Below are 12,964 nucleotides of genomic sequence, written 5' to 3' on the forward strand. Positions count from 1 at the left end.
AAAATGACAGTGAGGTACCATCTCACACCTGTCAGAATGCTATCATCAACAAATCAACAATTGACAAGTGCTGACGAGGATGCGGAGAAAAAGGAACCCTCTTGCACTGCTGGTGGGAATGCAGACTGGTGCAGCCACTGTGGAGAACAGTATGGGGTTTCCTCAAAAAAGTAAAAATGGAACTCCCATTTGACCCAGTAATCCCACTTCTAGGAATATATTCCAAGAAACTAGAAACACCAACCAGAAAGGATATATGCACCCCTATGTTCATAGTAGCACAATTTACAATAGCGAAGATTTGGAAACAGCATAAGTGGTCATCAGCAGATGAGTGGATTAAAAAACTGTGGTACATCTACACAATGGAATACTATGCTGATATAAAAAGGAAGGAACTCCTACCATCTGCAACAGCTTAGATGGACCTGGAGAGCATTATGCTAAGTGAAATAAGCCAGTCAGAGAAAGGTAAATATCACATGATTTCACTCATTTGTGGAATATAATGAACAACAAAAACTCATGAACAAAAACAGATCCAGAGACAGAGAAGCATCAATCAGACCGTCAAACCTCAGAGGGAAGGTAGGGGTAAGGGAAGAGATAAACCGAAGGACTTGTATGCATGCATATAAGCCTAACCAATGGACACAGACACCAGGGGGGTGAGGGCATGAGTGGAGGGCATGGGAGGGGGGAAAGAGGAGTTAAGGATACTTATGTAACACCTTAAGAAAAAAAATGATACATGATTTAAAAAAATACATGTACTACTAGTGGCCAGGTGCACGAAATTCTGCATGGGTGCAGTCCCTAGGCCTGGCTGGCAATCGAAGCGCGAGCGTCAGCGCGAGCGTCAGGCGTGGAAGGGCAGATCCCAGCTGACCTCTGGTTCCTGGGCAGCACCTTTGCCTCCGGGCCCCCACACGCCCCCCCTCTGCCTGAGTCCCCATGCGGAGATGTGGTGAGCATGGCTGGATGCTGCAGGCCAGGGCACAGCGTGGGCCCCTGGGCCACCCAGTGATGCTGCATGGGAGCCGGGTGGGCAGCATGCTCTCTCCTGGCCGGCCTTGCAGACTGGCTCCTGTGTGAACCCACAAGGACCCCGAATGGTCCCTGTGGTCCTGACAGCTGCGGCCTGGCTCACCCGGAAGAGGCTGTGCAGGTGCAGGGATGGGCAGGGGGAGTGAGAGCAAACTTGAACTCGGTGGACACTCTGCATTCTCACTGCACCTCTGGGGCGATGGCCTATGCCTGCCATGTTTCACGCTGTCCCCTGGTGGTCAGCACACACCGTAGCATAGGGGTGTCGAACTCAATCAGAGAAGGGGCCAAAATCTAAAATCCAGCCTAAATCGCGGGCCGAATGGTTTACTGAACAGTCATAAACTGATAATGTCATAAACTGACAGCGGAGTGCAGTGATGACAATGCGGTGCGGGCCACATTGCAAGGCCTGGCGGGCTGGATTTGGCCCGCGGGCCTTGTGTTTGACACATGTGCCGTAGGAAGTGGTTGAACTCCTGGTCCAGCCACCACCCGAGGGGACATTGCATATTAGGTTTTTATTGTATAGAATTATCACTATACTGTCTTTCCTCAACTTAAGCCGCCTGTTTTTATTTATTTTGTAATGAAATTTAAAATAGAAATTCGGTAATTAGTTATGTACTGCTGAGTATATCAAGAGGAACTTTAAAAATACATAGAAATGATAAAATTACAAAGATATTTTAATAACACGGGAAAGGATTAAATCAAAAGCCAAAAAAAAATCAATTGTATTTTTAGATAGTAGCAATGAGTAATTGGAATTGAATTAAAAGAAATAGTATCATTTACGGTCGCATCTAAAATAAGTACTTAAGGGCCAATCTTAGAAAAGAAGTAAGAGACTTATTTGTTGTAAACTATAAAATATTGATAAGAGAAAAAATTTAAAAATCTACATTAATGCAGAACTGAACATTTTTCATGGGTTAGAAGATCCAATATTGCCAATCTTCCTTAAATTGACCTACCAATTTAGGAATGTAAAATGGTACATCACTCTTGGAAACAATTTGGCAGTCTCAAATAAATTTTGCTAGACTTTTTTTTTTTTTTTTTTTTTAGAAATTGACAAGTGAATTCTAAAATGCTTATTGAGCCGAAACCGGTTTGGCTCAGTGGATAGAGCGTTGGCCTGCGGACTGAAAGGTCCTGGGTTCGATTCCGGTCAGGGGCATGTACGTTGGTTGCGGGCACATCCCTGGTAGGGGGTGTGCAAGAGGCAGCTGGTCGATGTTTCTCTCTCATCGATGTTTCTAACTCTCTATCCCTCTCTCTTCCTCTCTGTTAAAAATCAATTAATAAAATAAAATTAAAAAAAAATGCTTATTGAAATGCAAAGGACATTTGCAAAGATAGTTTTGAAAAAGAACAGAGTTGAAGATGAATACTGTCTGTTTTCAAGATTTATTGTAAAGCTACATTAATCAAAAACCATATGGTACTGACATGTATACAAATAGATCAATGGAAGAGAATAGAAAATTCAGAAATAAAAACAAATAATGGAAATTAATCTTTGAAAATGGGTGATATAGTGAGAAAAGATGGTCTTTCAACCAGTGATGCTAAAAAAAAAAAAAAATGGATATCACGCCAAAACCGGTTTGGCTCAGTGGATAGTGTCGACCTGCAGACTGAAGGGTCCTGGGTTCGATTCCGGTCAAGGACATGTACTTTGGTTGCAGGCACATCCCCAGTAGGAGGTGTGCAGGAGGCAGCTGATCGATGATCCTCTCTCATCGATGTTTCTAACTATCTCTCTCCCTTCCTCTCTGTAAAAAATCAATAAAATATATATATATATATTTTAAAATGGATATCACTATGTAAAAAAAATGAATCTTGACTCATACCTTACACCATATAAAAATTTACTCCAAATGGATTACAGACCTAAGTGTAAAACCTAAATTCATAAAACTTTTAAAAGAAAACCTGGGAGAAAACTTTTATGATCTTGGATTAAACAGTGATTTCTTAAATATGGTATCACAACCATGGTTCATAAAAGAACAGATTGACAAATTGGACCTCATTAAAACTAAAAATTTCTTTTCAAAAGGCACTAGTAAGAGTTAAAGGAAAGCCACAGATTGGGAGGAAATATTTGCAAAGCATATGCCTGGTAAATGACTTGTCTCTAGAAATATAAAGATCTTCAATAGTTAATTAAACAAACAACTCAATGAAAACATGGGCAAAGATTTGAACAAACTTTATAAAAAATATATGAATGGAAAATAAGCACATAAAAAGATGGTCCTCATCACTAGTTAGTAACATGCAAATTAAGACTATAGTTAAGTTTCACTATTGATGTATTAGAATGTCTAAATTTAAAAGATTGGCCTAATAGAGTGTTGGAGAGGATGTGGAACAACTGGAACTCTCATATACTGATAGTAGGAATGTAAAATGGTACTTCACTCTAGGAAACAATTTGGCAGTTTGTTAGAACTACATACACCTACCAGGTGATCCAGCCATTTCATCTTAGAAATTGACCAACAATAAATGAAAGCATGTGTCCAGAGGGTTTGTACACTGGTGTTCATGACAGTTTTAATAGCCCTGAACTGAAAATAACTCACACGTCTACTATATAGGTGAATGGATAAACATATTGTGGCATATTTAACAGTGGACTATTCAGCAATAAAAAAGAACGAGCTATTAATACATAAAATAGGATAGATGAATCTCAAAATAATTATGATGAGTGAAAGAAGCCAGACAAAGAATACATACTATAATGATTGCATGTATATCAATTCTAGAAACCAGCCTATGGTAATAAAAGGCAGATCATTCATCCTCTTGGTGGAGAGGGATAATGAAGGGTACAGGAAAATTTTGGGTGTTGATGGATATGTTTACTGGTTTGACAGGTGTATTTATTTATTTTTATTTTTTAAAAAAATATATTTTATTGATTTTGTACAGATAGGAAGGGAGAGAGATAGAGAGTTAGAAACATCGATGAGAGAGAGTCATTGATCAGCTGCCTCTTGCACACCCCCTACTGGGGATATGCCCGAAGCCAAGGTACATGCCCTTGACCGGAATCGAACCCGGGACCCTTCAGTCCCCAAGCCGACGCTCTATCCATTGAACCAAACCGGTTTCGGCTGACAGGTGTATTTATGAAAGCTTACCAAATTGTACACTGTAAATATGTTTATGATTTTATGTAAATTATACCTATCAAGAAAGTTGTTTTTGAAAAGCATATAAAAATCTTTGGAAATATCTAAAATCTCAGAAGCTTAATTTTATTTTTAAAGGTACTGAGTTTAAAGATAATAGAAATTTTGACTCCAAGTTCATATTCTCTAGGTTTTTACCATGTAGTTCCCAAGTCTCTTAATGTGTATTTTATATAATTGTATCTTTTTTGGTTATAGTTTTTTTATGCTCTGTTTGGTATTTATATATGAAATATCCAATGATTCCTAAATATAGTTTATATCGTGTTTACATAAAGTTTCTTCACTATAAGGGACTGACTCCTAACTGGATTAAGATAGTGATTTAGTTACACTTATTACCATTACCTTTCTTTTTTGTGAGTTAGACCTTGACTAATTCATGATGAACTCTTTTTAAATGTAAAGTGTAGCCAAACCAGTTTGGCTCAGTGGATAGAGCATCAGCCTGTGGACTGAAAGGTCCCAGGTTTGATTCTGGTCAAGGGCATGTACCTTGGTTGCAGGCACATCCCCGGTCGGGGGTGTGCAGGAGGCAGCTGGTCGATATCTCTCTCTCATCGATGTTTCTAGCTCTATCTCTCTCCCTTCCTCTTTGTAAAAAACCAATAAAATATATTTTTTTAAAAATGTAAAGTGTAGCTGTAGAAATTCTGTAACTTAAAAGAGAATGGTTTTTGAATTGGTCTAAATATTGTTTATTATGTGCATTTTGCTCAAAGGAAAGCACTAGATCCCACCTCTGATAGTTTGATCATTTTCCATTGATTTTTAGAGAGAGTGGAAGGCAGGGAGGGAATGGAGGAGAGGGAGTGAGCGAGAGAAAAACATCAATGTGAGAGAGACACATTGATTGTTTGCCTCCCACATGCACCCCAACTGGGCTGGGGATCAGGGATCAAACCTGTACCCAGGTATATGTCCTTATTGGGAATCGAACCTGAGACCCATTGGTGTGCAGGTTGGTACTCTAACCACTGGGAAAAACTGGCCAGGGCCAGTTTGATTATTCTTAATAGAGGCTTAGGCACATGAAAGGATCATAGTAATCTTACAAATGAACTTATGCTCCAAATTTGTACTTTGTAGGAGGTAAAAGCTCATAAGATGATACTAACATAGGCTTTACTAGAATGACGACAATCCTATATAATAAAGAGTAATATGAAAATTAACCCTCATGCCCTCACAAGATGGTTGCCTATGACCAGGCTGGCAGGGGGGGTTAGTGAGGGATGACCAAACGACTGAACAGGCAGGCTGCATGGGGTGACCAGGCAGGCAAGGGGGGTAGTTGGGGTCAACCAGACTGGCGCGGGGGACGGAGGGGGGGCGGGGGGGGGAAGCAGTAAGAGGTGACCAGGCTGGTGAGGGGTTGCACTTGGAGCTGACCAGATTGGTGGTGGTGGTGGTGGGGGGGGCACACACAGTTGGGGATGATTAGGCAGGCAGGGAGTCAGTAAGGGTTGACCAGGCTGGCAGGAAGGGTGCAGTTAGAGGCGACTAGGTTGGCACTCAGAGACAGTCAGGGGCAATCAGGCTGCCGGGGCGGGAGAGAGGCCCAGTTAGGGGTGAGCAATTAGGAGCCAGCGGTCCAGGATTGTGAGAGGAATGTCTGACTGCTGGTTTAGGCCTAATCCCCGGGATCAAGGCCTAAACAGGCAGTTAGACATTCTCCCAAGGGGTCCTGGATTGGAAAGAGTGTAGGCTGGGCTGAGGGGACTCCACCTACCTTCCCCCCCCCCCCCCGCCTCCCCCACATTAATTTTGTGCACTGGGCTTCTAGTTTGATTATAAATCCAGGTGGGAAGTGGGTTAGTTGATCACTGTTAACTCAGGAATACTTTAATTTTAGAGAGCCAGCATAAAGTATTTTATTTAATTGATTTTTTCCCCCCTCTTCTAGGAAATATAATAGCAGCCATGATAGAAGACAAAGGGCCAAGAGTGACCGACTACTTTGTCGTGGCAGGTCTCACTGATACATCTACTCTATTGGATCAAGAAATAAATCGTTTCGATACTAAGTCAACTGGACCTAAAGCTCCAATTATAGACATTGCAGTTATTAACAAATCGGCTGGGGAAACAGTACCTGAAGGTTATACTTGTGTTGAAGCCACTCCATCAGCTCTCCAAGCAAATTTGAACTATGGAAGTCTGAAAAGCCCAGAACTTTTTCTCTGTTATAAAAGAGGAAGAGATAAACCACCCCTTACCGACATTGGGTACCATGACTTATTTTCTTTTGCTATAGTGAAGGGAAAAATTTTTATTTAAGGTGCATGGGAATAGGAATTTGAAGTCCTTGATAGTTCTATTATTATTTGTTATTTCAGGTTCAAGTATTATATTACATTTCTCTGTCCACCCTTACTGAATTTCTTTGCATTGTACTTAAATCATTAAATCGATTCCTTTAAAAAGTGCTGAAATGAAGACAAAGAGCCTGAAATGTGATTCCATTTCTGTTATACTTACCAGATAAGGTTATTAATTAAACATAAAAGAATAAGAAGGTACAATAAAAGGCAGTTTTTGTTTTTGTTTTTTTTAGGAGCTACTTGGGTTATGTGATGGGTTTTTTTCAAAGCCCTGAACTTATTTAACAAAGTGGTATTCCTGTTTTAAAAAATATGACTGTGCTTTGTGGTTTTTAGTACCACAGGGAGGGTATTTACATTTTAGAAGAATAGTTGTTATGAGATAGTTACTATCTAATCCACAGCTAATGAACAGTTTTCTCTGCAAAAGCATTTTATCCAAACGTACAATATTTTTAGAATAGCTATAATATTTTTCCATATATACATGCAATGTTCTGTTTATTACAGTTACCATCAGTTAGTAAAAACATAGGTTCTTGAGTATCTTGGAAAATATTTAGGATCAGCTTGTCCCTTTATATAAAACACTCTGTTGGAATTTCCTGGGGATTGCATTTAATTTGTAGGTCTATTTGGAGAGTATTGCCATCTGGAACCCTGCAAGTTTGCTGAATCTAGTGGCTCTAATAGCTTTCATTTGGATTTTATAGGTTCAAGTCCTCTGCAAATAGAGATGATTTTCTGTTTCTTCCTTTGCAATTTGCTTTATTTGCCCCCTAGTTTTATTGCTCTGGCTAAAAATTAGAGCACAACATTGAACAGCAGTGGTGAAAGCAGGCATCCTTGTTTTATTTCTGATATTAGGTAGAAAATTTTCAATCTTTCACCATTGAATATGATGTGAGCTGTGAGTTTTTCATAGATGCCATTTATTATGTTAAGAAAGGTTCCCTTTACTCTTGTTTTTATGAGAGAGTTTTGTCATGAAAATGTTGAATTTTGAAAAATGCCTTTTCTTTGTTAAGATGATAATGTGGATTTTTCCTTTAGTCTATTTATGTGATGTATTATATCAATTGATTTTCTTATGTTCAAGCTCTCTTTTAATGTAATTATAATACCACATCTCAAAAAATTATTAATTACTTGGTATCATCATATACAAATTTTCCTGATTATTCCATGGATTATTTTTGTGTTTTTCAAAAAGATACTTTTATTGATTTTAGAGAGGAAGGGAGAGGGAGAGAGAGCTAGAAACATCAATGATGAGAGAGAATCATTGATCAGCTGCCTTCTGCACGCTCCCTACTGGGGACTGAGCCCAAACTCCAGCATGTGTCTCTGATGGAAATCGAACCTGGGACCCTTCAGTCCTCAGGCCAACACTCTATCCACTGTGCCAAACTGGCTTGAGCTCCATGAATTATTTTTAAGCAGTTGGCTGCTGGTTATTCTGTTGATAGTTGTTCAGATACTGTATTAAGAAAGGTAACAAGCTGCTGCATTTGACTACTACTTGCTGTGCTCATTACCTCCTCCAGTGTTGCAGTAGAGCTCTGGTGAAATTATCCTAAGGTCTTTATTTTTAAATTTATTTATTTCAGATAGAGGAAGGAAGAGGGAGAGAGAGAAACATCAGTGATGAGAGAGAATCATTGGTTAGTTGCTTCCTACATACCTTTCACTGGGGAACCAAGCCCATAACCTGGGGATGTGCCCTGACTGGGACCTTCTGGTTCATAGTTCTACGCTCAAACACTGAACCACACAGGCCTGGCCAAAGGACCTCATTATGTTTAACTTTCCAAAGCTAAAAGATGGACTTTTCAGCACCTCCCTTTTAACTCTTTTAGTATCCACCCTGTTTAGCTTCCATCATTTTCCTTCAAGTCAGTGCAATTAGGATCGTAGTCATACAACTTTATAGGATCACTAGAGGCCCTGTGTATGAAATTTGTGCCTGTGGGAGGCAGGTGTCCCTCAGCCCAGCCTGCACCCTCTCCAATCTGGGACCTCGCAGTCAGACATCCCTCTCACAATCCAGGTCTGTTGGTTGCCAACAGCTTGCCTGCCTGCCTTATTGCCCCTAACTACTGCTGCCTGCCAGGCTGATCACCTAACCACTCCTCCGCCAGCCTGATCAATGCCTAACTGCTCCCCTGCCAGCCCGATTACCCCTAACTGCCCTCCCCTGCCGGCCTGGTCCCCTCCAACTGCCCTCTCCTGCAGGCCTGATTACTCCCATCTGCCCTCCCTTGGAGGCCTGGTCCCTCCCAACTGCCCTCTCCTGCTAGTTATCTTGTGGTGGCCATCTTGTGTATTGGAGTGATGGTCAATTTGTATATTACCTCTTTATTATATAGGATTAGTTACAGGAGCCAGGTTAGAAAGGGTTGAGAAATGATTGGCACTTGGAGTCATAAAGGCTTCTTTTTGAAAGCTTGACTTTAAGGAAAAGAGAAGATAGTTATGGATTTTGCTATTCAAGGTGTATTGTCCATAGGGCCTGTGGGCATGTTAGATATTCAGAATCTTAGGCACTACTCAAATTTACTGAATCAGAATCTGTATTTTAACAAAATTCTCAGAAGTAATGCTTTAGGACACCTGAGGGGCAAGGGGATGCAGAGTCAAGGGCTGTTTTTTAACATTTCTTCCAGGAGATAAATAACTTGGAACATCTTTATATTGAAGGCAAGAAACAAGTTGAGAAGGAAGAGCTGATATATAGGAGTAACAGGTAGTATTAATTATGAAATAGATTAAAGGAGTAATAGCAATAGCATGGATGACTAGATTAGCCTTTCATGGAGGGGCTTTTCCTTTGAGAAGGGAAAAGGAGGTTAAAATGAGTGTGAACACCAATTATTGATTGAGGTGGAGTGGTTCTGGACATGTAATGGATTTACTCTCAGTTTTTAACAAATTTCTCTAAGGGTTGTCTTAAGAATATAGGTTATATATATATATATATATATATATATATATATATATATATATATATATATATGAATGGCTATAGAATAAAATTTTGATAATATCCATGTCAATTGAAGGAAAACCAGGCAGGGACTTATGTTCTAGCCCTCACTGTTCCCTCTGTTAGCCATCCTTTAAAGGCCATCTTTTCACATCTTCCCCCACCCCCCCTACAGTCATAATAGAAAGGATGCAAATCTGTAAAAGATTGTTGCTTGTGGTTCAGTGGCACAACTTAAAAATAAAATGATGACTTAGATAATTATACTTAGATGTTCTCAGGTTGCAAGTAGCTCTTTATATACATCTTGCAGATCCCTAAGGCATCTAATTTCTTTATTTTTTTAACATTTAAGGGACCATATTATTTTTTATTTTTTTAAAATATATACTTTTTTTTCATTGATTTCAGAGAGAAAGGGAAAGATAGAAACATCAACGATGAGAGAATCATTGATTGGCTGCCTCTTGCATGCCCCTACTGTGGGAGGGCAGATTGAGCCTGCATATTCTGGTCATATGCCCTTGACCAGAATCAAATCTGGGACCCTTTAGTCTGCAGGCCAACACTCTATCCACTGGCTACAGCAAGACATTTAATTTCTGTTACAGTATTTTACTGATCGAGGCTTATTAGAGTGTATGGTTGTCTTTTAGCTAATCATGATGATTAAATATTTCTCTCTAGATCAAATAATTGTTAATATCTGGTGACTTAAATGTTTTTAACCTGTCTGCCTCCCCCTCCACCCTCTTGCCCCTTAAGCACATTGGTGAGGTTTAGAAAACCTATTAGCCACTATTCAGGTCCTCTGTCCATTTTTAATTGGATTGTTTGTTTTCCTTTTGTTGAGTTATATGAGTACTTTATATTTTGAAGATTAAGCACCTACCTCATTTAAATATGAAACTTTTTCATATTTAAAAGGGTCAACTTTTGACCTTTTTGACTGAATTATAAACTGAGATATTTACAAAAATAATACTTTTTTCCCCCTGAAAGTAAGTTGTTAAAATAAATAAGATTTGATATTCCCTCACAATGTTAAATACTCTATAAAGTATAATTTAATAGGATAATATATTCTCTCTTTTTTTAACTATTATTTTGCAGTTCATTTTTTTAAAATATATTTTTATTTCAGAGAGGAAGGGAGAAGGAGAGAAAGATAGAAACATCAATGATGAGAGAGAACCATTGATTGGCTGCCTCCTGCATGCCCTATACTGGGGATTGAGCCTGCAATCTAGGCCTGTGCCCTTGACTGGAATCAAACCTGGGACCCTTCAGTTTGCAGGCTCTTTCCACTGAGCCAAACTGGCTAGGACCAGGATAATATATTCATGTCAGATATGTTTGTTAAGATAAAGAATCAGACTACTATCCAAGGTTCTTCTCCACTGATTAGATTCATTGACTTTTAAATTAGTATTTTTCTTCAGCATTTTTATTTTGTGTTCAAACATGCAGAAAAGATAATGGAAGTTAAGTTTTGAAATGAGGGAGTACAAGTCTTCCAAATTTGTTCTGCTTCCCCCCAGATTGCCCTTGGCTGCACGGGTTCCCTTCCATTCCCATTTGAACTTGGACATTGCTGATTTCTACTTAAAAAGGCAACTAGGACTTAGGAACTGTATTGACTCTATAGATCTGTTTGGAAATACTGACATTTTACTATATTAAAGTTGCTGATTCATGACCTCATGATGAGATATATTTTTTATTTTTTATTTTTTAACTCATCCAATAAATAAAGGAGTTTTAAGGGTAAAATTTTGATAGGTATTATGAAGGAAAATTTTGTGAAAACATCTGAAGACTTGTTCCCTAGGAATTGACCTGAGCATGTTTGCGGTGTTGCCCTTTTCTTGTTTCATATGCTTCTTGTAATAAGCAATAAAAAAATCAAGTTCTTTGATTTTATTTATACTTCTAGCTGTTGAAAAATAGTTAAGAGATTTATATTTCCCAAACTAATAATTTTAGTTTTTGTTTGCAAATAAGATTTGAGAAACAATAGAAGAGACCAATTATTTTTTCCAAAATTAAAACCAGCATTAAATTGAACTTTACTTTTCTATTTCTCCCCTTCCTGTCATGCAGAGTTCTATATGAAGGAAAAGAAAGGCTCATTCCAGGATGTGAAGTGATCCAAGCCACACCCTATGGTCGCTGTGCCAATGTCAACAATAGTTCAACTACTTCACAAAGAATCTTTATCACTTATCGAAGGGCTTCTCCAGTTCGGCCCCAGAATTCCTTGGCTGTAACAGATATCTGTGTTATTGTAACCAGTAAAGGAGAAACCCCTCCTCATACTTTCTGCAAAGTTGACAAAAACTTAAATTGTGGAATGGTAAGAATAAAATTCCATATTTTTTTGGATTCCTGTTGATTATTGAGCATATAATTTACTCTCAGTTTATATTTTCATGATTTTTATTACTTTTAGCTCTCTAATTTTTAATGATGCATAATAATTTAAAAATCTTTAGCTATCTGATACTTTAGAATAATTTCATTCAGAAAATAGATACTGCCAAGACCAGTTTGGCTCAGTGGATAAAGCGGCGGCCTGCGGACTGAAAGGTCCCGGGTTTGATTCCGGTCAAGGGCATGTACCTTGGTTGTGGGCACATCCCCGGTAGGGGGTGTGCAAGAGGCAGCTGGTCGATGTTTCTCTCTCATCGACGTTTCTAACTCTCTATCCCTCTCAATTCCTCTCTGTGTAAAACCAATAAAATATATATTTAAAAAAAAAAAAAGAAAGAAAATAGATACTTAAAGCCAGGAGTTTTTTGGGGCATTGCATGCTAATATTGCTTTTGTTATGCTAATTAGAGGTTTAATTAGCTTGGGTATCAATAGTGTGTGTGGGTTTTTTTGTTTGTTTTTTTTAAGGAAAGCTGCAGGGAGTCTGGATGGGGACTCTCTTATATATATTTATTTTAAGCGAGAGGCCCAGTGCACAAAATTCGTGCACAGATAGGGTCACTAGGCCTGGTTGGCAATCAGGGCTGTTTGGGGCCTTCTGGCTGCCGGCCAGGACCTTCCTTTGTTCGACGCTGCCCCCTGGTGGTCAGCACACCTCATAGCGAGCGATCTCCTGGTCTCCTGGTTGAACTCCAAGGGGACAATTTGCATATTAGCCTTTTATATATAGAGATATTTACAAACTTTTTTTAAAAACCATTTTTATTGGTTTCAGAGTGGAAGGGAGAGATAATCGCTGATGGGCTGCTTCCTGCGCACCCCTACTGGGGATTTAGCCCACAATGCAGGTATGGGCCCTGACTGGGAATTGCACTGTTGACCTCCTGGTTCATAGGTTGAGGCTAAATCACTGAGCCACACCAGGTGGGCTTTGCACACACACATATGATACACACACA

General features: G+C 39.2%; 1 protein-coding gene across 4 annotated transcripts in view; it reads left to right on the forward strand.

Annotated features, from left to right (window-relative positions):
* DENND4C (DENN domain containing 4C) overlaps positions 1–12,964 on the forward strand; it is a 112,722-nt gene that overhangs the window by 18,937 nt on the left and 80,821 nt on the right. For 2 of the 4 annotated variants that reach the window (XM_084898070.1, XM_084898071.1), the window contains exons 2-3: positions 6,169–6,490; positions 11,676–11,928. In XM_084898070.1, the coding sequence (XP_084754196.1) occupies positions 6,186–6,490; positions 11,676–11,928 (558 nt within the window). In that variant the 5' untranslated portion in view covers positions 6,169–6,185. The remainder of the gene's footprint in view (positions 1–6,168; positions 6,491–11,675; positions 11,929–12,964) is intronic. The other 2 variants (XM_084898072.1, XM_084898073.1) reach the window with 2 other exon arrangements.

This window comes from Pipistrellus hanaki (assembly GCF_964339955.1).
Source record: "Pipistrellus hanaki genome assembly, chromosome: 11".
Classification (NCBI taxonomy): domain Eukaryota; kingdom Metazoa; phylum Chordata; class Mammalia; order Chiroptera; family Vespertilionidae; genus Pipistrellus; species Pipistrellus hanaki.